At 42.7% G+C, this 26,497-nt stretch overlaps 1 protein-coding gene across 2 annotated transcripts in view; it reads left to right on the plus strand.

Annotated features, from left to right (window-relative positions):
• egln3 (egl-9 family hypoxia-inducible factor 3) overlaps positions 1–24,410 on the plus strand; it is a 55,047-nt gene extending 30,637 nt beyond the window's left edge. The window contains exons 2-5 of one of the 2 annotated variants that reach the window (XM_063050172.1): positions 9,682–9,801; positions 21,237–21,373; positions 23,046–23,119; positions 23,215–24,410. In XM_063050172.1, the coding sequence (XP_062906242.1) occupies positions 9,682–9,801; positions 21,237–21,373; positions 23,046–23,119; positions 23,215–23,246 (363 nt within the window). In that variant the 3' untranslated portion in view covers positions 23,247–24,410. The remainder of the gene's footprint in view (positions 1–9,681; positions 9,802–21,236; positions 21,374–23,045; positions 23,120–23,214) is intronic. The other variant, XM_063050179.1, reaches the window with a different exon arrangement.
• Positions 24,411–26,497: the final 2,087 nt, after the last annotated feature.

Raw genomic sequence — 26,497 nt, forward strand, 5'->3', positions numbered from 1 at the left:
TTTAAGATCATTTATACTTTAAGGAGATTTGTTATGTCACTAAATACTTCAGCAAGTTTTTACAGATGAACCTTAGAGAACATTCTTACAGGTTGCATCACTGTCTGGTATGGAGGTGCCAATGTACAGAATCATAGTCTTCAGAGGTTTGTAGACCACTTTTTTTTAAACTGACCACTCTGTAGTAATGAGGAATTGCCTTGTATTCCTCTTGTTGAACCAAGATTTCATATTTGTGACTTTCCGATCTCTTGGCATCTTTTCCCAGTCCAAGGAAGACTGTAAGATCTCTATCCTCATTTTCCTTAGTGAGAAGGGATGCAAATCATCTGCACCAGGTAACTTGTGCACTCTTAAGTATGACCAGCCTTTCTAGGACATGCTGCCAGTGAAGTTCACCCATCCGTAGCCTCTACCATCTCTGCTTTAGTTACTGTTTAGTCAGCATCCTTTTTCTCATTAAGAATTTTAGCCTTTTCATCCCCAATTTATCTTAGCTCGCCTCTTTGCTATGTAAGGAATTTTTGCTCCCTTGTATGTTAACTGCCATTTTATTCTTGCCAATCTTGTTTTCCTTTTCACTTCCTCCCTCAAATTTATTAATCTTGTTTTTCCTCATTACCTTTACTGATGAAGTCATAGTGGAAGTAATACATTCTCAATCCAGGATTGTATTTTATCTGGTTCTTAGTAATTCACCTAATGTGCATCGTGCAACATTTTTTTGTTTCCTGTTTTCTTAATCTGCCTTGTCCGTGTTCACTTAGTTCCAGGATAATTTATTTTTAAGTAATTCAACTTATAGTTGAAGTTTAATTAAGACAGTTCCTTGTAATATTAATGCCACTTGCAAGATAATTTCTGTATGGACTCCTTGGTCCATCAAATTATTTGCACCAGGTAACTTGTTCACTCTCAAGGGGCTTTTGTTTTAGTGGCAAACTGATGCTCTGTGTTATGTCTATTTAATTCGGTGATGTTGGATTCTCGGGTAGGTGGTGGTAGCATCTGTTAATCTTGCGAGACCATGAATCTGCACCTGGAAGGTTTCCAGGGCGCAGGCCTGGCCAAGGTTGTATGGAAGACCGGCAGTTGCCCATGCAGCAAGTCTCCCCACTCCACGACACTGATGTTGTCCAAGGGAAGGGCAAGGGCCGATACAGCTTGGCACCAGTGTCGTCGCAGAAATTGCCAGAACGAGGTTGAAGACAAGGTTGGACTGCCTTAGGGACTCCAGCTCCGGATGCGTCCTCAGGGTTTACTCCCGTAGTCTTTCCCATGAGTTGGTATGGCTGCAAGGCAGTGGAGGTTTGAAATCAGAGTTTTCCCTCTCTTAGATGGACTGCCTTCCCAGGCTGACGAGCTGCATCTACCCGAAGCACTGGTTATAAGGTGCCAGGACCCACCTTCACCCCTTCTCCTGTCAGTAGAAACAGTTCCACCAGGCTTAGAGGCTAAGCCACATGAGAAGGCCAGGAGTTGGACTTGGTTGTCAGAGGCTATTTGAGGCACATGCTGTGAGGAGCACTTTTAGGTAGTGGGAGCTTGTCCCCATTGCCACTTCTCGGCTTGACAACCTTGGAATCTCGGGTAGGAAGTTAGTGCGATATAATACAATCTCCTTTTTTTCATTGATGGGATATGTGGATGACTGGCAAGCCAATTATATTGCCCAATCGTAGTATGTGAGTGGATACAGTACATAAATATTGGGTCTGAATGGAAAAGGAGGATAGCAAGTAAGACAGATTTCTTAATAACCAAATTATTGTGACTGCCAAATTATTACACTTTTACTGATAGTGGCTTTTTTAATTGCAAGATTATTTGCTAAACCATATTCATGGTAGGATTTGGTTGCCAAATTAAAGCAGTACCCCAGGGCTGGTGAATCTTTTTCAGAGTGTGTTCAAATTGGCGATAATCTTCTTTAAAAAAAATTCTCCAGTGTGCCATGGTAATTTTGAATCAGAATCAGGTTAATTATCACTGACATGTTATGAAATTTATATTGTGGCAATAGTACAGTGCAATATATAAAAATATTGCTATGTTACAATAAGAAAGAGAAAAAAGTAGTGCAAAAAGAGAACAAAAAGTAAGGTAGTGTTCATGGTCTGTTCAGAATTCCAAAGGCAGGAGGGAGAACACTGTTTCTAAAACATTGTGTGTGCGTCTTTAGGCTCCTCCACCTGCTCCCCAGTGATAGTAACAAGAAGAGAGCATATCCTGGATGGTGGTTCTTAACAATGGATGTCACCTTCTTGAGACTTTGCCTTTTGAAGATGTCCTCTATGGTGCGGACGGTTGTGCCTAGGATGGAGCTGGCAGAGTTTACAATCCCCTGAAGTTTTTATCATTTAATCAGCAGAGATTATCATTGGTTAATGAATTAGTAAAAATAATTATGGACTGTTTTGTTAAGGAAGAAGGATGAATCCTGTTGCTTATTTACAGTATGTCTATTTTTTGTTTTACTAGTAATAAAAGTATGAAGGAAATGAATTTAAATGGAGCATTTTAGAAAACCTATTCAAAACTTATTGATATTAATGCTTTAAAGGACAATTGAAAAATAACATTTCTAATTGGTATTGTTCTCGTAACCAATTACTATCCAAATACTGATGTGTACACCAGATCTGCAAAGATTTCAAAAGATGTCATCCAATATCACATGTCTTGTAACTGTATAGGTGGTGCCAAGCTGGTTTGAGACGATTCCTGTGAAAACATCTTACTGCTCTTGGGTTGTAAAATATCATTTGCTGTTTCATATGGCAGTAAAGATAATTATTATGCATCTTTTTATTATCGGTGTGTGTTTTAAAGAATCAAAGGGCGGCACTGCAAGCTGTTTGCCAACAATTTTTTTGCGGTACCATCTTCAGCATCCATGCTATAGATTTGATGCCCCCCCCCCATCCCCACCTCCTTTTTATTAGGCCATTAGATTATGAAGCAAGTAATATAGCTACTGTTGCACCTCTTTGGTTTGGAATCAGAGCCTAATGTTTCTCTGCATTGTTAATAGTGCATCTATATTAGGGATTACAAACACAGTGGATTCCAGTTAATGGGGCCATGGGTTAATCAGGGTGCTGCTTATTTGAGAAAACTCCTAAAGAACAAAAAAAAAATTGAGAAAATAGCTGGGATTCCCTTCATTTACTTGGGACACTATGCTGCTTAATTAGAACAGAAAACTGTTGCTGAACAGTTTCTGATTTGTGTCAGTGCATCCACGTGTGTGGCTGTTAGATAATGCACCACACTTGGACAGAACAGTTTTTAAATAGTGTAAGTTGCGTGTTTGTGTTCAAAAAGCAGTGATTTTTGTTGCTGATAGTTGACGAGAAATGAGCAGCAAGACAATTCAGAATTGTTTTGCCCACTGCAGTTTCAAGCAGAAAATGGCACAAGTGAAAATGAAATGATTTCATTACTTCAACACTTTAGGAACTATGAAGAATTTGAAGGTATCAACAGTCATCTTGAATGTTAAAATGAAAATGAAGATTTGGAGGATACAATTTTTGAAAACATTGTACGTAGGCAGTCCATTATCTACATGAGGTGTCTGCGCTGATTTTGTTCATTTACGATCAATCAAAAGAACATGGCAGTATGCATTAGATGAATTCCTCCATCGATACCTATTAGGAGCTTATACACAGTTTAATAGTACTGTAGTAGTATTGATAATGTTCTAGTTCTGTATTTCATTTAAATACACAATTTGTTACTCAGTTAAATGGTAGTTGGTATTTTTTCTACCTCTTTAACTATCTACATGAAACTTTGGCTATTTAACCATGTGATTGGGGCAGAATGCATTGGTCTTGTTGTATCCCAATTAACCAGAGTCCACTATATTATATTGTGACAAGATCTCATCTTTTATATGAAAGCTATGTTAGCTGATTCTGGCATACTGAAACAGGTTAAAATAATTTTGTCATAAATTTTTTGTTACGTATAGATATTGATCTGGAAGGATCATATTGAAATGGAATAATGGCTAAAAGTCTTAGTAGCTGTTTGTTGAAGCCATTTGATTACAAAGTAAATAGCAATCTTGTCAGATCATATCAAGCAGGTAGTTAGTTCCGAGTGCTTCTCTTGTGGCTTCGTGGTTCTTCTTGTATTTGAATGCTAGCCACCTCAAAGCAAGATCAGTAAGATTGAATAAAAAGGTAATGTTTTGGTCCCTGAACTGTGCTGACTGTCTTTGCAACACCAAGCTGTAATATAAATTATTGGAATGAAATCAATAGCTTGCAACTGCTAGCACATCCTTCAATATACACTTAAGGCATGAAATATTTGCAGATCTGTGAGGAGCATAAGTTAACCTCATTTTATTTTGCTTACTTAACAATAAACAGAAGCAATTCTTTATGAGAGATTTGATTGGAACACGTATTTATAAAATGATCATTTCTTGTGCAGAACTTAATTACAGGAAGTACAAAATGTTTTATGATAACTTGAGATAACCTTGCAACTCACTCCGAAAAGCAAGCAAACTATCTTGTAGAATAATTAGCATTTAAAAACAATTTTATGTGACTTTTATCATCTTGGTTTGAGGTATCAAATACTATCAAAAATTTCTGTAATATTTTTGCCAGTTGCTTTCTGACTAAAATGGTTTCTTAAATGTATAAGTACTTCTGATTAACAGCAATTGATGGACAGCCAAGCATCACCATGTTGACAGTGAAAATAAACTACAATCTTTTAAGGTGTGCTGTATATAAATCAAGTTATGCCTTGTCCTACCTCTACCAGGGTTTGTGATCTGTGAGATGGAATTTGCCTCTGCTTAGTCTGCAAAAGCAGTAATATAAATTTAAAGTTGACTGTTTTCAGTTTACCTTTGGTATAAAACGAATCCTCTTAATTGTGGTTGCAATTTCCAATACTACTTCAACATTGCTTGAGATCAACTATTGACACAGTGTTTAGTGTGTTTAGTCTACAAATTATTTTAAATCTTTGGGCTACAAACTATGTAAAGAAGGCTAGGTAGACATTTCCAATCCCAAGCAACACACATAAAAGTTGCTGGTGAACGCAGCAGGCCGGGCAGCATCTCTAGGAAGAGGTACAGTGGACGTTTCGGGCCGAGACCTGACGAAGGATCTCGGCCCGAAACGTCGACTGTACCTCTTCCTAGAGATGCTGCCTGGCCTGCTGTGTTCACCAGCAACTTTTATGTGTGTTGCTTGAAATTCCAGCCTCTGCAGGTTTCCTGGTGTTTGCATTTCCAATCCCAATCTTGAACTAGAGGGTGCGCAAGAATAAGTTGGATACAATTATACCTAAAACTCAAAGAAGGATACATATTGTACTTATGAGCAGTTTAAAATAAACGCGCTCACAACATGCTGGAGGAACTCAGCAGGTCGGGCAGCATCCGTGGAAACGATGAGTCGATGTTTCGGGCCGGAACCCTTTGTCAGGACTGTAGAGGGAAGGGGCAGAGGCCCTATAAAGAAGGTGGGGGGAGGGTGGGAAGGAGAAGGCTGGTAGGTTCCAGGTGAAAAACCAGTAAGGGGAAAGATAAAGGGGTGGGGGAGGAGAAGCAGGGAGGTGATAGGCAGGAAAGGTGAAGAAGGAATAGGGGAAAACACAATGGGTAGTAGAAGGAGGCGGAACCATAAGGGAGGTGATAGGCAGCTGGGGGAGGGGGCAGCGTGACATAGGGATAGAGGAAGGGAGGGGGAGGGAATGACCGGAAGTTGGAGAATTCTATGTTCACACCAAGGGGCTGGAGACTACTTAGACAGTATATGAGGTGTTGCTCCTCCAACCTGAGTTTGGCCTCATCATGGCAGTGGAGGAGTCCAACCTGAGTTTGGCCTCATCATATTCCGCCTCCTTCTACAACCCATTGTTTTTTCCCCTATTCTTCACCTTTCCTGCCTATCACCTCCCTGCTTCCCCTCCCCACCCCTTTATCTTTCCCCTTACTGGTTTTTTACCTGGTACCTACCAGCCTTCTCCTTCTCACCCTCCCCCCACCTTCTTTATAGGGCCTCTGCCCCTTCCCTCGACAGTCCCGACAAAGGGTTCTGGCCTGAAATGTCGACTCATTATTTCCACGGGTGCTGCCTGACTTGCTGAGTTCCTCCAGTGTGTTGTGAGTGTTGCTTTGACCCCAGCATCTGCAGAGTATTTTGTGTTTAAAATAAACTTAGCTGTGCACAATGTTATACCCTTCTAAAATCTGTTAAGTCAAAGCATCCAAGGCATTAAATATCCAGCAACACACATGAAAGTTGCTGGTGAACGCAGCAGGCTAGGCGGCATCTCTTAGGAAGAAGTACAGTCGACGTTTCCGGCCAAGACCCTTTGTCAGGATGAACTGAAAGAAGAGCTAGTAAGAGATTTGAAAGTGGGAGGGGGAGATCCAAAATGATAGGAGAAGACAGGATGGGGAGGGATGGAGCCAAGAGCTGGACAGTTGATTGGCAAAAGGGATATGAGAGGATCATGGGACGGGAGGCCTAGGGAGAAAGAAAGGGGGAGGGGTGAAGCCCAGAGGATGGGCAAGGAGCATAGTGAGAGGGACAGAGGGAGAAAAAGAGAGAGAGAAAAAAGAAAATATATGTATACACATAATAAATAAATAACAGATGGGGTACAAGGGGGAGGAGGGGCATTAACGGAAGTTAGAGAAGTCAATGTTCATGCCATCAGGTTGGAGGCTACCCAGATGGAATATAAGGTGTTTTTCCTCCAACCTGAGTGTGGCTTCATCTTGACAGTAGAGGAGGCCGTGGATAGACATGTCAGAATGGGACGTGGAATTAAAATGTGTGGCCACTGGGAGATCCTACTTTCTCTGGCGGACAGAGCGTGGGTGTTCAGCGAAACAGTCTCCCAATCTGCACTGGGTCTCGCCAATATATAGAAGGTCGCATTGGGAGCACCGGACGCAGTATATCACCCCAACCGACTCACAGGTAAAGTGTCGCCTCACCTGGAAGGACTGTCTGGGGCCCTGAATGGTAGTGAGGGAGGAAGTGTAAGGGCATATGTAGCACTTGTTCCACTTACAAGGATAAGTGCTGGGAAGATTGGTGGGGAGGGATGGGGGGGGACGAATGGACAAGGGAATTGCGTAGGGAGCGATCCCTGCGGTAAGCCGGGGGGGGGGGGAGAGGGAAAGATGTGCTTAGTGGTGGGATCCCATTGGAGGTGGCGGAAGCTACGGAGAATTATACGTTGGACCCGGAGGCTGGTGGGGTGGTAGGTGAGGACCGGGGGACCCTATTCCTAGTGGGTTGACGGGAGGATGGGGTGAGAGCAGATGTGCGTGAAATGGGAGAGATGCGTTTGAGAGCAGAGTTGATGGCATGAACATTGACTTCACAAACTTGCGCTAATGCCCCACATCCCCCTCGTACCCCATCTGTTATTTATTTATATACACACATTCTTTCTCTCTCTCTCCTTTTTCTCCCTCTGTCCCTCTGACTATACCCCTTGCCCACCCTCTGGGTTCCACCCCCCCCTTTCCTTCTCCCTGAGCCTCCTGTCCCATGATCCTCTCATATCCCTTTTGCCAATCAACTGTCCAGCTCTTGGCTCCATTCCTCCCCCTCCTGTCTTCTCCTATCATTTTGGATCTCCCCCTCCCCCTCCCACTTTCAAATCTCTTACTAGCTCTTCTTTCAGTTCATCCTGACGAAGGGTCTTGGCCCGAAACGTGGACTGTACCTCTTCCTGGAGATGCTGCCTGGCCTGCTGCGTTCACCAGCAACTTTTACGTGTGTTGCTTGAAATTCCAGCATCCACAGATTTCCTGGTGAAGGCATTAAATATGTTTGTATTCTTGCATCAAAACAATGGTTTTAAAGCTAGTGAATAGACATTACCTTCAGGGATTGCTAGAGTTAGGAATGATCTGCCTAAATATTCAGGTCTAAAGCAGATGTTCAATGACTTGCCACTTGCTTATATACATTTTAAAAAAAAAATCACATTCCAATTGAATGATCTTGTTTTTCAGTATACATTAGCAAGTGGATCTTAGCAGTTGCAGGAAATGAGAATTGCGTTTCAAATTATCTTTGAAACAATATTCACTTTTTGTAAATCAATTTCTACTATGCGATGAAGGAAATTTTTAACTCTGCCAATTCATCCGATGACCACTCTGAGATGGGGTTATTTAAGTGAGGCTTGACTTGCCGTGTTGACATCTATGTTGGAGACGAGCATTATCTTTTTTTTGCTTCAAACCTTAGAGTAATGTAATAATGACATTTCATTTGCAATTATAGTAAACATCTAAATTTTATTTTAAAATGAGCTATATTTTGGCATACATTTCTGTACTCTATTCCCATTACTTTGACCTGGCTGTTTTATCCTGAGTGGCTTCTGCTAGGAACACAAGACTGCACATTTCTTCCTTAAAGAGAAATTATTTGTATTGTTCCAAACAGCATCTCCAGAAAGCAAGCACACCAAAACGGTCAAGATAATTTAGTCCTAGAAATTCAACCATGTCACACTTGCTGTTTGTGTTACAGTACTTAAATGAAGTGTAAAATCAATTGGCATTTCCTACCATGCACTCCATCAAAGCAGCTTAGAAATTGGCTGTTCCTCTGCAGATATGCACATATAAGCACAGACAACTGGGCATAACACATCGATTTTAGTTATTGTGCAATCCATATTTGATATCAATGCCGAAACTTCAATTCTAATTTGCACCAACGCCATAGGTCCCAACCAAAGAAGCATCGCTGAATGGAAAAAATAAATTCTTCTAGCAGTTCTTAAGAGAGCAGATCTATCAGCACCATTGTGTTTGGACAGTGGGGGGTGGGGAATAGTAGTTAGTTGACCTAAGCGCTCTTAAAACAATAGTTTACGACCCTGTGGCATTTGGAAAGTGGAGCAGCTTGAGGTAGAGGATGCAAGGACAGGTACAGGAACAGATCCACCACTTTTTTTGATCCTCGTATGGACATTATGGCAGCAAAGGTGGACACTTAGAGCTAGAACAAGAAGCAATTCAAATCTACCTGTCCTCATCCTATTAAAGAAAACATATGGTCTTATGAATAAAATACTTAAAAATTGAGTCCATCAGAACAGACCTCATCCTTTTTCTATTCACATGACGTGTAGGTCCTGGCAAGTCTAAGATTAATTCCCTGTTCTGAATTCAATGGCTTGCTAGATCATTTGAGAGAACAGTAAAGAGTCAAATGCACACCTTTGTTTCTGAAAATGATTGTAAGTATCTCCAAAAAGCGTCAGTAAATCCAGTGACACACATAAAAGTTGCTGGTGAACGCAGCAGGCCAGGCAGCATCTCTAGGAAGAGGTGCAGTCGACGTTTCAGGCCGAGACCCTTCGAGGTTGCCATGAGGAAGTAAATCCAGTGGCTGTTTATGATAATCTAGTAGTTTATGGTGCCAACTTTTTGTTACAGATTTAATTGATTGAATTTCTTCCTCTAGCAATTCTAGTGGTACTTGAAGTAGTGATTCCAGATTATTATTCCAGGCCTCTGCATGGATTCAGCCACATGATAACTATGCCTACTGAATGCTTTGCATTATCACTGGACATTGTTATCTATTAACCTAAACCTAATCAATGATTTGGTTAATGAAAATGGTTGCAATTAATATTTTCCTTTCTTTTCAGGCAATGGTGGCCTGCTATCCAGGGAATGGAACAGGATACGTTCGACATGTTGATAACCCGACAGGTGATGGACGTTGTGTGACATGTATTTATTACCTGAATAAAAACTGGGATGCAAAGGTAAATCCATACTTGTGGATTGTTTTTACTTGTTTGAGATGGCTTTCCCTTCCCTGCACCCCCTCTATACAAAACACTCAATTTTGAAAAATGGAGAAACTTCATATATATTTTTAATTTGCATGCAGAATACAACTTGAGGGGATTACATTTTGGATCATCAACACATGGTAGCTATAGGTTAATGGGATTTGAGTTAAATCCTATTAATTTGCTCCAATATTATCAGCTTATGTTCTGATTTCCATGTTGGTGCTGCACAGAAATATACAGAAATGCAAGCCTCTTGCATTTACTCTTGTACCACATCACGATATAGACGGGAATGAAGGAAAGCAATACTCATCCACTGATTCCTGGTCAATGGAAGGAAGAATGGCACATTACTATAATCTAACAGCTTTCGTTTATATCCCATGGGTTCGGTTCAGAGATGAGTTTTGTTAAATGAAATAGTTCATTGCGGGAGACTTTCAAGTCATATATGAAGAAGAAGAAGAAAGCCCTTAACTCCAAGTGGAGTAATCAGGATGCCGTCATGACGGCTTTTTTTTTTAGCAGGCTTTCTTATTTTTACGAGGCCGAGTTGCTAGCTCAACGCTCAACCCAGCACGGGTGGAAAGTGTGCAAGGGAGCCAGCTGGATTCGAACTCGGGAGCCTTCGCTCCGAAGTCTGGCGCTGATGCCGCTACGGCACCAGCCAACTAAGTCGTATATAGTCATAGAAAAGTACAACTCAGGAACAGGCCCTCTAGCCCACCTAGTCTATGCCAAACCATTTAAACTGCCCACTCCCATTGACCTGCACTGGAACCATAGCCCTTCATACCCTTACCATCCATGTACCTATCTAAACTTCTCTTAAACATTGAAATCAAGCTTGCATGCACCACTTGTGCTGATAGCTCGTTCCACACTCTCACGACCCTCTGAGTGAAGAGGTTTCCCCTCATGTTCCTCTTTAAACTTTTCACCTTTCACACTTAACCCATACTCTCTAGTTATAATCCCACCCAATCTCAGTGGAAAAAGGCTGCTTGCATATCTATACCCTCTTAATTTTGTATTACCCGATCAAATCTCCACTTAATCTTCTACATACTAAGGAATAAAATCCTAACCTGTTCAATCTTTCCTTATAACTCCGGTTTCCCAGCCCCAGCAACATCCTTGAAAATTTTCTCTGTACTCTTTCAATCTAATTTGCATCCTTCCTGATTGATTTAGAAGACCAACAACAACAGACCCAATACTGATTCCTGCAGCACTCCAGTAGTCACAGGCCTCCAGTCAGAGAGGCAACCATTTACTATCACTCTCTGGCTTCTCCCACAAAGCCAATGTCTAATCTGATTTACTACCTCATCTTTAATGCTGAATGACTGAATGTTTTTCACCGACCTCCCATGCAGAGCATTGTCAAATGCCTTGCTAAAGTTCATGTAGACAACATCCTCTGCCTTGCCTTCATCAATCTGACTGGTAACTTCCTTGGAAAAACTCTGAGACTGGTTAGACACAGCCTACCATGCATGAAGCCATTCTGACTATCCCTAGTAAATCCATGTCTATCCACGTACTCATATATCTGGTCCCTTTTAATACCTTCCATTAACTTTCCCACCACTGATGTCAGGCTCACTGGCCTATAATTTCCTTTTTATTTTTAGAACATTTTTTAAACAGCAAAACAACATTAGCTGCCCTCCAATCCTCTGCCACTAAGGATGATTTAAATATATGCTAGGTAGGGCCTCTGTAATTTCTGGACTTGGCCTGCTGCAGGGTCCGTGGGAACATCTTGTCAGGCCCTGGGGATTTATCCACCCTAATTTGCCTCAAAGAGCAAACGCCTCCTCTGTAATCTGTATAGATTCATGAAGTTGATGCTACTTTGCCTCATTTCCATAGACTCCGTGTTCATCTCCTGAATAAATACAGATGCGAAAAAATTTAAGATCTTCCTCATCTCCTTTGGCTCTGCACATAGATTACCATTCTGATGTTCCAGGAGACCAGTTTTGTCCCTTGCAATCCTTTTGCTCTTTAAGTTATTGGTAAAATCCCTTGGGATTTTCCATTACCTTGTCTGCTAGGGAAACCTTATGCTATCTTTTAGCCCTCCTGATTCCTTTATTAAGTGTTCTCTTGCATTTCTTGTACTCCATAAGCACCTTATTTGTTCCTACTGTTACGTACCCCGTAACTGGGTTGCCAAACCAGCAGAAATGGATCACTCAGTTGGAGTCTGGAGTACTAGAACTAAGAAAGTTTTATTAAAGAAACAAGCAACACAGTCATCGAAAGGATAATAAATGCAACAATTCAACAATGATAACCACACATGTGCACAGAATTAAGATAACAGCATCAATCAAGCTCTATCGTTGTCTAGGGGTTAAATGACCAATTTCAAAATGACTCAAAGTTCAGTCCAGTTTGTAGTTCAGTTCGCAGTAATCGCTGCCATGGCGATGGACAAGGTGGGGGAAGAGAGACAGAATAGGAACAACTGATCATTCAGAACACTGCTTCACTCACAGACCAGCGGGATGGCTCACAAACAGCATTTGGGCAGGTCCTTGGTGATGTCACCTGAGGTCACCGACTGTGACCCCTCCTCCAGATGCGGTCGATCCTCTGCAGTGAACCCGGCACCCAGGCAAGGGCGGACACACACCGGGTTCCCGCTGATCGTACCTTTCCACCCACTCGTGAGAAGCGTACCGCTTCCAGGGTCTCGTTACCTCGGGTGGCGTGTGTGTCTGTCTTAGCGAACCTGTCCCTTTTTATCCCCCTGCTGGGGTATCGCCTGTCCATCACTTCAAACAGTTCAGGGTTCAAAGGGGGGAGCCGCTCCAGACAGCTCTTCCTCCCACATCCCTTCATTACACATCTCCAGACGCTGCTCCATTGTTCCTTATCTCTCCTTCCCCTGAGGGCAGGTGGCAGACCAACTGCTGATGCCACTGATGCTAGCCCAGGCCAGCAAACATCTTAATTTTATGTGTATTCTCGTAACACTTCCCCCCTTTAAGGATTTTTACCGGGAGGTAAAAATTACAAACATGACTACATTATCTGATACATACACAATATACATCTTTAACAGTTATTTAGCTAATACAGAGAATTTGAAGCTGTCAACACCTTGACAGACAGTCATCACATTTTCTGTTCCTTTTACACGTGTTATTAATAACTCCTTAGACCAGGCTCCAACTCAGCAAACTTCATAGTGGCCAAAAACACTGATGAATTGCGACCAATGTAACCTCTCATTTGGTTTTGTCCCGGACCACAATAACAAGGGTCGTCCCGTTCCGACTCAGTTTTCTCTCGCAAGGGCTTAGTAGGAGGGGGACGGGTATTGACCGCAGAGTTATTGCAAAACTTCCTGCAGTACCCCACCATCTCCAAAAGCCTTCTGAGGGCCCTCTTGTCTGTCGGGGTTGGGAGGTCAGCGATAGCCTGCACTGTAGCTTGCATCACTGCCAGCTGCCCCTGTGTCACCACAATTCCCAGGTAAGTGACATTCGTGTGGCTGAATTCATTTTTTCCAAGGTTCACTATCAAGCTGGCTTCAGACAGCCGTGTTAAATTGCCAATACACACCTCTGTGTTCATCAGCCCTTTAGTCACTGAATTACTCAAAAAATATGGGTGTTGTTTACTTGGCCGCCCTATTGTAACAGACATAACCCAACGTCCCAGTTCTTTGCATTTCCTCGGGACAATCAAACACATAGGTGCGAGTCGTTTAATTACTCCTTCTAAAGATTCGCTTTGTTCGGGGATTAAGGGAGAGACCTTATCAGTAGACCTGGCCAAAACAATAGCCTTCTCCCATCTGACCGATCCCATCCTAATCTTTTCAAAATGGTTTTTTCCTCTTATCAGGGGGCCCCTAGCTTCATTGATTTCCACGCTAACACCGACTAGGTTTGTTAGCATATCAAAAGCCGGTGACCGTCTCAGTTCGCGTCGGTCATGATCAATAACATTTTTCCCCCTGGGCAGCCGGTAACTCTCTTTCATGATTCCACCAACTGTTTCCTCCAGCACCGCAAAATGTCCACCGGGGGGTACCTCGTGGGCCATGTTAAAAACCTCATCCCCATAACTCTTTTGCACCACCCCCCACTCCTCATCTGCGGATGCTGTACTTGATTTCCCTTTCTTCCTTAGCACTTCCTCATCCGCACAATAGCTTGTCAAGGCTGTGTCAGAGAGAGCGGTCTCGGCAAAAACCATCAGCCCCTCGTCTCGCTCCTGCGTCTGCACAAATTCTTTCCTGGCTACTGCTACGTCCGTCCCAGCTCCCTCACTACCTCTTATCTCACTACACCCTGTCTCATACAAGGTTGGCAGGAATGTTTCAGCCAAATTCACCATCGCGGGCGGGGCCTCCATGCTGGCAGGCTGACCCGTCAATCTCACGACTGGGAACACGATTCCTCCGGCGATGTCATTACCGAGCAAGACTTCCACGTCTTTCATCGGTAATTCGGACCTCACCCCGATCGTGACTAGTCCAGAGACCAGGTTGCTCTGTAAATGTATCTGGTGCAAAGGGACTGACTCTGTCCCTTCCCCAACACCTTTGACCTCTACCTCCCCAGTCTGGGTCTCTGAGCTAAACTCTAATACACTCTTCAATATCAATGACTGACACGCTCCCGTGTCTCTCCAGATCCGCACTGGAACTGGTTTTAACCCCTCCTTCACTGACACCAGTCCGGCCGAGATAAACCTCTCGCGCCCTTCCTGGACTTTTTCAGACCTGTCCTTCCCTAGCGGTTCGCTTAACAGCTCAATACAGCCATTCAAAATTTCCGCTTTTCCTTTCCCCGTCTCCTTCCTTGGGGCAAAGCACCTGGACGCAAAGTGTCCGACTTTCCCACAATTATAACAGACGACTCCAGGAGACTTCCTACCAGACTGCTCCCGGTCTACCTTATCCTTTTCACTAGTCCCCGGCTTACTTTCTGACTTTTCCGGTGGACTCTCCCCGCCGTCCTGACTACCCTTCTGGTAGCCTTTACTCGGGGCAACCTTCATTTTATGCGTCAACGCATACTCATCCGCTAACTTAGCAGTTGCGGCTAACGTGGCTGCCTCTTTCTCATCGAGGTAGGGTCTCATACCCTCAGGGACACAACCTTTAAACTGCTCAATCAGAACCAGTTGCAGCAGTCTGTCATAATCCCCCTCTACCCCCTTCGAGGCGCACCAACGCTCACAATATGTTTGCATCTCACGAGCAAACTCCAAATACGTGCGGTCCCACCGCTTCCTCGCATTCCGGAACCTCTGCCGGTATGCCTCCGGGACCAACTCATAAATCCTGAGGATGGCCTCTTTCACCACCTCATACCTCTGGGCATCTTCCGGGGATAAAGCTGAGTAAGCTTGTTGGGCCTTCCCTTTCAGTACACTCTGAAGTAAGACAACCCACTTATCCCTCGGCCATTCCTGACTTATGGCCACTTTTTCGAAATGGAGAAAGTACCGATCCACATCGGTATCGTCAAATGGGGGAACCAGCCTAACCTCCTGGGTCGCCCGGAACCCTCCACCTTGGTTCGGCACGAGCCCCTGCTCGGCCCTTATCTTTAACTTCTCCAGCTCAAATTCCCTTTCCCTCTGTTTCTCCTCTCTCTCCAACTGTCTGTCCCTCTCTCTCTCTTCTCTCTCCAACTGTCTGTCCCTCTCTCTCTCTTCTCTCTCCAACTGTCTTTCTCTCTCTTGCCTTTCTACCTCTTTCTCTTTCTCCTGCCTTTCTAACTGCCGTACCCGGAACTCGTGCTCGAGTCTCAGTTTTTCCAGCTGTACCTGTACCGCGTCTCCAGCAGGTTTTTCAATAGACACCTCCCCCAGCTCACCTTGGGGAAACACACCTTTAGATACATAGTGCTCTACAATAGCTCTGTGTATCTCCTCTCTCCTCATTGTCGACTTCACCTTAGCAAGATTCACCCGTTTGGCCACAGCTATCAATTCCGATTTCCTGGCATCCTCTAATGCCTCCAAGGTCGGCGCCTTTATAAATTCCTCAACCTCCATTTCTGCTGTTTGTCTTTTCTTTCTTTCGGGAATTTTAACCCAATCAATTTACTCCGTCCCAAATTTAGCGTTCAAAATCGCGGACGAGAACCCCACTTATGTTACGTACCCCGTAACTGGGTTGCCAAACCAGCAGAAATGGATCACTCAGTTGGAGTCTGGAGTACTAGAACTAAGAAAGTTTTATTAAAGAAACAAGCAACACAGTCATCGAAAGGATAATAAATGCAACAATTCAACAATGATAACCACACATGTGCACAGAATTAAGATAACAGCATCAATCAAGCTCTATCGTTGTCTAGGGGTTAAATGACCAATTTCAAAATGACTCAAAGTTCAGTCCAGTTTGTAGTTCAGTTCGCAGTAATCGCTGCCATGGCGATGGACAAGGTGGGGGAAGAGAGACAGAATAGGAACAACTGATCATTCAGAACACTGCTTCACTCACAGACCAGCGGGATGGCTCACAAACAGCATTTGGGCAGGTCCTTGGTGATGTCACCTGAGGTCACCGACTGTGACCCCTCCTCCAGATGCGGTCGATCCTCTGCAGTGAACCCGGCACCCAGGCAAGGGCGGACACACACCGGGTTCCCGCTGATCGTACCTTTCCACCCACTCGTGAGAAGCGTACCGCTTCCAGGGTCTCGTTACCTCGGGTGGCGTGTGTGTCTGTCTTAGCGAACCTGTCCCTTTTTATCCCCCTGCTGGGGTATCGCCTGTCCATCACTTCAAACAGTTCAGGGTTCAAAGGGGGGAGCCGCTCCAGACAGCTCTTCCTCCCACATCCCTTCATTACACATCTCCAGACGCTGCTCCATTGTTCCTTATCTCTCCTTCCCCTGAGGGCAGGTGGCAGACCAACTGCTGATGCCACTGATGCTAGCCCAGGCCAGCAAACATCTTAATTTTATGTGTATTCTCGTAACACTACCTATCTACACCTGCTATGCACCCCCTTTTTTTTCTTAACCAGGGCCTCAATATCTCTTGAAAGCCAGGGTTCCCTACATTTGTTTTCTTTACCTTTTATTCTGACAAGCACTTAAAAGCTTTGTACTCTCAAAATTTCACTTCTGAAGGGCCTGTCCCAGCCCACACTTGCCAGATCCTTTCTGATACCATCAAAATTAGTCTCTTCCAATTTAGAATCCCAACCGATAGATCAGGACTATCTTTTTCCATATTTATTTTGAAACTAATAGTATTATAATCACTAGATGCAAAGTGTTCCCCTACACAAACTTGTGTCACCTGCCCTGCCTAATTCCCTAATAGTAGATCAAGTATCTCACATTCTCTCACTGGGGCTTCTACTTGCTGATTAAGGAAACTTTCCTGAACACATTTGACAAACTCTGTCACATTTTGTCCTTTTATAGTTTGGGAGTCACAGTCAATATGTGGAAAAGTAAAATCACCTTCTATAGCAACCTACACAAAATGCTGGAGGAACACAACAAGCCAGGCAGCACCTATGGGGGGAAAAGTACAGTCGACATACAGGACCTGCCGAAGGTACTTTTTTCCATAGATGCTGCCTGGCTTGCTGAGTTCTTCCAGCATTGTGTGTGTGTTGCTTGGATTTCCAGCATCTGCAGATTTTTCTCTTCTTTAATAACCTTGTATTTCTTGCAACAGCTTGCGATCTGTACAAATTTGTTCCACTAAATCCCGTGGACTGTTGGGTGGTCAGTAATACAGCCCCATTAACATGGTCATTCCTTTCTTATTCCTCAGTTCCACGCATAATGCCTCACTAGACGAATTCTCCAGTCTGTCCTGACTGAGTACACCTATGACATTTTCCCTTGCTAGTAACACCACCCTCCTCCTTTAATTCCTCCCTCTCTATATAAACAACGGAATATTGAGCTGACAGTCCTGCTACTACTGCAATGAAGTGTTGCTAATATCTACAATATCATAATTTCATGTGTTGATCCAAGCCCTGAGCTTGTCTGTCTTTCCTACATTTATTTCTTGCATTGAAATATACGCAGTTCAGGACGTCAATAGAATCATATTCAATCTTTTTGATTCCTTTATCTGAGGTCTTAACAGCATCTGTCTTCACAACCTTTTCAGTTTTCAGGCAACTCTAGTTTGAACATCCCCATGTAGCACTAAAAAACCTTCCTGCTAGGATATTGGTCTTCCTCTCGTTCAGGTGCATACTGTCTCTTCTGTACAGATCCCACCTTCCCTGGAAGAGAGCCGAATGATCCAAAAATTTGACACACACTCTCCTACACCAATTCCTTAGCCATGTATTAAACTGTATAATCTTCCTATTTCTGGCCTTATTACCATGAGCAATCCTGAGCTCACAACCCTGGAGGTCCTGCCCTTTACCTGGCACCTAACTCCCTGAACTCACTTTGCAAAGCCATGTCACTCTTCCTACCTATGCAGACATCTCACCCTGCAAAAACTCATCTCAGGGAGGTAGCACCGTCAATTTGCGGGAGACTCCTGGAACTTCCGGGAGAGGTGGAATATCTGCAATAGGGTAGCTCCTTTGCAGCTAGCCAGCTAGTTGAAATAACCTTAGCTATGCTAATGAACAAATGACACCTGTTAAACTCACCTCACATGTCTTTTACAGTCTTAACCCACCATGGGCAATAGAAAAGTCACTGTTGCAAACAGTGCAGCGAGCAACACTGTCATTATTTTGACCCCTATTAGGCAGGGATACACTTTAGGGTAGTCTGGGGTGACGTATGTTTTATATTTTCTTTTTTTGGAACACTCTGTAATGGCGCGCTCCTCTCTCTCTCATGGTCGCTCTCTCGCTCACTCTCTCTCGTGGTCACTCTTGCGCTCGCTCTCTCTCGCTCTCAAAAAAATTGGTTTCCGGGACATTGTATATAATTTGCAGGCACCAGGGAGCCACTATTAATATGCGGGAGACTCCCAGAACTTCTGGGAGAGGTGGGATGTCTGCCTATGTCATTGGTACCTTCATGGGCCGTGACCTCTTGCTGTTCACCCTCTCACCTAAGAGAGGCAAATAATGATCCGGGAATCTTATTCTCGTCCACAGAACTTCCTTTTTGCTTCTCTAACTAACAAATCCTCTATCACCACAGCTTGGCTTTGCTCCCCACTTCGTTTCTGATCAGTTGGACCTGACAGCTATGACTTTCTTCTGTTACGTCATCCCCCCACCCCAACAATATCCAAAATGGAATACTGTTGTTGTGCTGGCCATCCATCTCTTATTTGAACATGGAAAAAAGATCACAGCAGTCCCTCTGGCCCACGATATTGTGTTGATCTTTAAACCTACTGCAAGATCAGTGCAACCCTTCCCTCCCATGTAGCCCTCCATTTTCTCTTAAATGTCTCCAATGTATCTGCCTCTACCACCAGAACTGGTAATTGTTTCATGCACCCAACACTCTTGTATTTTTTTTTGAAAAGCTATCTCTGACATCCCCTCTATATTTTCCTCCAATCCCCTTAAAATTATGCTCTTATATTAGCCATTGCTGCCCTGGGATAAAGGCATTGGCTATCTGTTCATATCAGTGCCTCTTATCATCTTATACTGGGGTCTCAGAACAAATCCCTGCAGAACACCACTAGTCATCGACCTCTAGGCAGAATACGTTACATCTAATATCACCCTCTGCCTTCTGCCCAGCCAAATTTTCTTTGCGTCCCATGCCTTCTGATTGTAGTTTGCACACCAGGATGAAGGGTCTCAACCCAAGCTATTGACTGTTTATTCCCCCTCACAGAAGCTGTCCTCCAGCATTTTATGTCTTGTTCTGGATCTCTAGGATCTGCAGAATTGCTTGTGTTACTAAGTATTATAGATTCACTGATTTATATACTCATTGGCAACTTTATTAGGTGCAGGAGGTGGCTACTTAGTATATGTTCATGGTCTTTTGCTGCTGTAGCACACCCACTTCATGGTTCAGCACGTCATACATTCGGAGATGCAACCCTGTTGTAACACATGGCTATTTGAGTTACTGTTGCTCTCTTTAAAAAAAAAACCCTCCACATTTCGACTTGCATCTTACTGAGTACAACTGTTCATAGTTTCTGCCAAATACAATCATAATTTACCCTCACTAATTTAAATTCTTTCTGTTATGTCAGATCGTTTCCCTCTCCAAGGCTGTTGTAGAGGTCAAGGAGTTGTGGTCACTATCTCACCTTCGCACCTACTCACTGACCAAGAGATTTGTCACTTGACCAGGTTCATTGCCTTGTACCAGTATGGCCTCTCATCTAGTTGGCCTGTCTACATATCTTTTCACGAAATCTTCCTTGATACATCTAACACATTCCGTCCCATCTAAACTTCTTGCACTAAGAAGGTGATAATCAATATTAAGGAAGTTGAAGTTATCTATGACAACAATCCTGTTATTTTTGCACCTTTCCAAAACCTGCTCCTTATTGTCTCTTGGTATTGGTGAAGGTGGAAACTATAGAATACTCTCAATAGAGTGATTGCTCCTTTTCTGTTTCTGACTTCCACCCATACTAACTCTGTAGACAATCCCTCCATGATGTTCTTCCTTTATGCAGCTGTGATACTATCCCTGATTACCTCTTTTACCTCTTTACAGTTACAGGCAACATGGGTTCAATTCCTGCCGCTGCTTGTGAGGAGTTTGTATGTTCTCCCTGTGACTGCGTGGGCTCCTCAGGGCTCAAAGGGCTGGCTGTATCTCAATAAATGAGTATGGGTCCTTTTTGCTCCCAAATAACTTTCTTTAAACCAGCTCTTCGTTCATGCTTCCCAACAGCATCTGCAGTTTATTTTCTCTTCTTTCTGCTGAAAACTTTGTCAATTGATTACATGTAGTGGCCTTATCAGACCATCAGATTACATGTTTAGTGCCTGTAGCTCTCAAAGAAAATGTTAATGACTTCTGAATCTGTAAGTTGTTTGAACTTTCCAGTTTGTGGTGGTCGGGCACAGTGCACATATTATGCCTGACCCAAACATCTTCCTGTTCCTATTTTGATCTCCAGGAAAAAGAAATCACAATATATTGAAAAATGTGAAAACTTGCAAACTGGCAATGTTTCCACTATCCCAGTCTATCTGTACTGGATATCTGACAGCAATTACTATGGCTGGGTAGTTTCCTGGAAGAAGCTATTCACTGTCATTTTATGCTTTGAGTATATTTTTAATTTTAATATATACAGTATTAAATGTTTTCTGCTCAACAGCATCTATTATAAGTTTAATTTGTTTACCTGCAACTAAATGTTCTAGAGTGAATCAAGTTTATGTTGGAACAGTAATCATGATAAAAGTTCACACTAAAATTGGATGTAATTTTTCTCCTAGATTGCATAATTCTTAGCAAGTCTGTTGCACGTTTTAGGTTGACGGTGGTATTCTTCGAATAGCTCCAGAAGGGAAGTCCTATGTAGTTGACGTTGAACCGATTTTTGATAGATTGTTGTTGTTCTGGTCTGATCGAAGAAATCCACATGAAGTACAACCAACATATTCTGTCAGGTATGTCCCTGTTTTGGTCCCTCAAAGGTAACTGTAACCAGCCGTACAAAGTTTTCTTGTATCTAAAAATCCTTAGTAATTTGTTCAAATTGTTAGCTCTCAGAGAACTTAAACGTATTTTGCAGGCTTGAAGTAGAGCTGTAATACAGCAGTATTATAGTTATGACTGATTAATAATTGGTAATCTAGCTTTCATGACCATCTTATTCAGTTTCTCGATTAAGTGACTATGACATTTCTGATCTGTATATTACAATTGTAGACTTTACAGTTCTGTGAAAGCTAATTTCTACATATTGCAAAATCTTGCTTAAGCTAAGATTTTTTTTTCATTTGTGCTTTGGAAGAATTTTGATACATAAATATTCTTGTATAGTAGAACTTTTAATGATATCTGATATTTCCCAGATTAAAGGATCACAGAAAAAAAAAGTATAAGAATGAAAGTCACATTACTCACAGATTCAGAAATGCTAATCTGCTGTGTGGGCTTCCGATAAAACGTGACATGGTCACTTCGACCAGAATTCTGGTCCTGTGACAATACAGGTGTCCCCCGCTTTTCGAACGTTCGCTTTACGAAACTCACTGTTACGAAAGACCTATATTAATACCCTGTTTTCGCTTTCGGAACGTGTTTTTACTGTTACGAAAAAAATCAGCGCGCGATAAAAGGCAGCGCGCCCCCCGAGCAGCCGCTCTCCCCCAGATTCGGAACTGCATTCTCGCCGGCACTGCTTTAACACGTGCCTGTGAGCAGCTGTTTGCAAGATGAGTTCTATGGTATCGGAAAAGCCTAAAAGAGCTCGTAAGGGTGTTACACTTAGCGTAAAACTAGACATAATTAAGCGTTTCGATCGTGGTGAACGAAGCAAGGACAAAGTGAGTTTGGCTTGTGGAAGCTGACGAAGATAATGTTGAAGTGGTTTTGGCATCCCATGACCAAGAACTGATAGATGAAGAGCTGATGCAATCGGAAGAGGAAAGGATAACAATCGAAACCGAATGCAGTAGCGAACTGAACGTGAAGCAACTGCGTGAGATTTTTGCTGCAATGATAAAGTACGACTTTAATTTTGAAAAGGTACGTAGGTTTAGGGGATATTTGCAGGATGGTTTGAGTGCTTACAAAGAACTGTATGATAGAAAAATGCGCGAGACTCAGCAGTCAAGCAAGCCTTCCACATCAGCCACAGCAGACGACGAACCTCGACCTTTGACATCGAGGCGGGCAGTCATAGGAGAAGATGAGCTGCCTGCTGTAATGGAAACAGACGACAATGAGATGACACCCCAGTGTCCCACCACCCCAACAGCCAGGCCGCGGACAGACACCAATTTGCGGAGAATGCAGCAGTAGCTGGGAGGTACCCAGCACATCTTTAAGAAAAAAGCCGAAATAAACATGCTAATTAATTAGGTGCCACCTGACATGTAAATTGGCACTTTTGGTGACTGGTCCTTTAATAAATTAAATGCTGAGGAAGGAATAGAAAACCCAGCAGGTGATTTGTTTCTATTTAAAGGCCCTTTGATTCATCATCTGGTACGGAGACAAATCACCAATATTAAAAATAGTTTGTTTTAATCTATGTGAGGAGCACAAATGATTTTTATAAAGGTAGTTAGAGAAATTAAGACAGATTTTTAAACTAAATTCACTGTATTCTAGATACGCCATAACTGTGTGGTACTTTGATGCAGAGGAGAGGGCTAAAGCAAGAACAAGGTACCAGAATCGAACAGGTATAATATAAATCTAATTATCTTTATTAAAATTGAAAATTTGTACTTTTCTATAATCCTTCCTACATTATTAACTTACAATTTTTGTATTTCAGCTTCTGAACAAGGTACAACCTTTTCATCGTGACAGTAACCATGTTGAAACTTGACCAGTGATCCAAGTATCTGAATGTTGTTAATGCACATGGTGTTTTCAGCAACTCCAAAGACACTTCATTTCACAATAATACCATTTGATGCTTTGCTTTTGTATGATCTTTTGTCAACTTTCACATGTTAGAGATGGTACAGGCTGCTGTTTAGCCTCCTTTTCAGCAAAAATGTTTTAGCAGAATTAATCTGCAAACCAGAATTGCACAGAATAGAATTCTATATCAGCTTTCTTAAACTTGTAAGATCTGTTCCAATGTTTCTTGCAAGAATGACATAATGTGCTTAAATATTCTCATCATTAGGTCCCAGCGGTGCACCTTATCCAAGATTGAAATGGTATTGACTAATCCATTAAAATGTTTTGCTCCCCTCTATTTAAAAGCAGTTGAATTATTATTTATGGCATTTTTTCTGTTTGACCATTTGAAGATTTGACCATTATCTACTGATTTGTTCCACATTCTCCACTATGTAAGTTAAACTTTTACCTTCAGAATTGTTTGAATTTTCTCTATTTATATGGAAGCTGAATATCACTAAATTTCTAAAGTTACAAAAAAATAACCTTCATTGCACTTCATTGTGATTAATGCTAGTAAATCTTATTCTTTATATGCTTAAATCATAAAGAATTTATTTGCTGAGAAACATTGTAGTTAAGTAAATTGATCTTATAATTTTGTCTGAAGATGACTACAATATGATGTGAATTTTTTTTTGCTGCTGCCTTCAATAGTGAATCATGGTTCCATGGGAATTTCTGAAGTACATTGAATATAAGCTTCAAAATTATTGAGTTATCGCTGGATGCTACCTTGTTTGCTGGTCAACAATTTGGCAATCTAGCAGAGGCAGTAAACAAGTTGTATTGGAAGTTAAATTTGAGAAAATTGTAGGAGTTTTATCTCCACTCTGTTTGTTGTCTTCAGATAATAAAGTGGTCCCTGCAGTCAAGACAAAGATATATTTTACACAAATATGGCTGTGTGTATTTTGTTTGTCTCACTCCATCTTCTGCCCTCATTGCATTATTATCATTAAATGATTCAGTCATTAACCTTTATGTAATTCCAAATTTACTGTAAATATTTATTGCTTTCTCAGGTTGTCAATCAGCATCCTGGGGAAGAAAGTCTTATTTCTGTTGTTCTATATTTTTAGCATTCTTAGCCAACTGAGATATTGTGTAAGTAGGATTAAAGTTATACATTTAAGATTGTTTTTACGTCATTTCCAGTACACAGCTAAAGGAGAACAAAATAATTGTTACTCCAGATCCAATGCAGCATAAAAAAAAACACAATAAGATAAAGAACCCAATAACAAAAGTATTAAATATAAATACATTGATTTAAAAAAAAATTAAAATTTATTCATTTATGGGATGTGGATATCGCCAAGCTAAGCCAGCATTTATTGCCCATTCTTAGTTGCCTTTGAGAAGGTGGTGATGAACTGGCTTCTTGAACCGCTGCAGTCCCTGAGGTGTAGGTATACCCATCTTGTTCGTCCATCGTCGACGTCGATGAAGACCTCGACACCAATATTGATGGTGTCGAGACTAGCGCGTGACTTGGATTTAAGTGAGGGAGAGTTGCGCAGCGTCAGCCTCACTCTCTCTTCCCAATTCCCATCTGGATTCATTGGCAAGACAGAGTCGAGATGGGACTAGGTGCAGTGGATGACCAGGACGTCTTCTGTGTCTTGTCCTGCTCTACACATTCCACGATGCTTGCAGAGACCGCCTTCTTGACCGTTGGACCTTCCATTGGTCTCGTCCGCTCAATCCGCCGGAGTCTGTCTTCACATGCTGGGATAGACAACTCCCTATCTCACCGAGGGTTTGAGACCCGTCGGCTATCCTCACCTGGTTTAGCCGGCTTGTTGAAGCCGTTGCCCGGGGTGTGGCCGCTGTCGCATGCAAACAGCTACGGGGAGCCACAGGTGAGAGCTGAGTGCCAGGTGGGGACCAAAGGTGAACTAACCACCTTGAAAAGGACGCGACATGTTACTCCACCAGAGGTGCTACCCCTCCCTGACACCCCATACACCCCAGGTATACCCATAATGCTGTTAGGGAGGGAATTCCATGATTTTGACCCAGTGACAATGAAGGAACGGCAATTATGTTTTCAAGTTAGGATGGTGAGTGACTTGGGGGATTTCTAAGTGTTCCCAGCTATCTGCTGTCCTCATCCTTCAAGATGGCAGCAGTCATGGGTCTGGAAGGTGCTGCCTTAGGAACTTAGGTGTGTTGTTGCAGTGCAACTGTTCGTTGATAGTGGAGGAATTGCATGCTTGTAGAAGGGGTACCAATCAAGTGGGCTGCCTGTACTGAATGGTATCAAGCTTCGTAAGTGTTGATGGAGCTGCACTCATCCAGGCTAGTGGCGAGTATTCCGTTACTCTCCTGACCTGAGCCTTGTAGATGGTGGATAGGCTTTGGGGAGTCAGGAGGTGAGTTACATGTCGCAGGATTCCTAGCCTTTGACCTGCTCTATAAAGTGTGTGTTTATAAAGTGATGCTAGGCACAGGAGTACATAAGGTGACTGACAGGAAATGATATAGTGGTGGGTTGGTGGGTGGAGGTGTTTATTAGCCTTATTGGTTGGGGAAAGTAACTGTTTTTGAGTCTCGTGGTCCAGACATAGACGCTACATAGCTTCCTCCCTGATGGGAGTGGGACAAACAGTCCATGACCAGGATGGGTGGGATTCTTCATGATGTTACTAACCCTTTCACCTAGAGTGGATAGGAGAGAACCAGTGGATGTGCTATACTTGGATTTTCAAAAGGCTTTTGACAAGGTCCCACACAGGAGATTAATGTGCAAACTTAAAGCACATGGTATTGAGGGTATGGTATTGATGTGGATAGAGAATTGGTTGGCAGACAGGAAGCAAAGAATGGGAATAAACGGGACCTTTTCAGAATGGCAGGCAGTGACTAGTGGGGTACCGCAAGGCTCAGTGCTGGGACCCCAGTTGTTTACAATATATATTAATGACTTAGACGAGGGAATTAAATGCAGCATCTCCAAGTTTGTGGATGACACGAAGCTGGGCGGCAGTGTTAGCTGTGAGGAGGATACAGGGTGACTTGGATAGGTTAGGTGAGTGGGCAAATTCATGGCAGATTCAATTTAATGTGGATAAATGTGAGGTTATCCACTTTGGTGGCAAAAACAGGAAAACAGATTATTATCTGAATGGTAGCCAGTTAGG

Source organism: Mobula hypostoma, chromosome 1 (genome assembly GCF_963921235.1).
Source record: "Mobula hypostoma chromosome 1, sMobHyp1.1, whole genome shotgun sequence".
NCBI classification, from domain to species: domain Eukaryota; kingdom Metazoa; phylum Chordata; class Chondrichthyes; order Myliobatiformes; family Myliobatidae; genus Mobula; species Mobula hypostoma.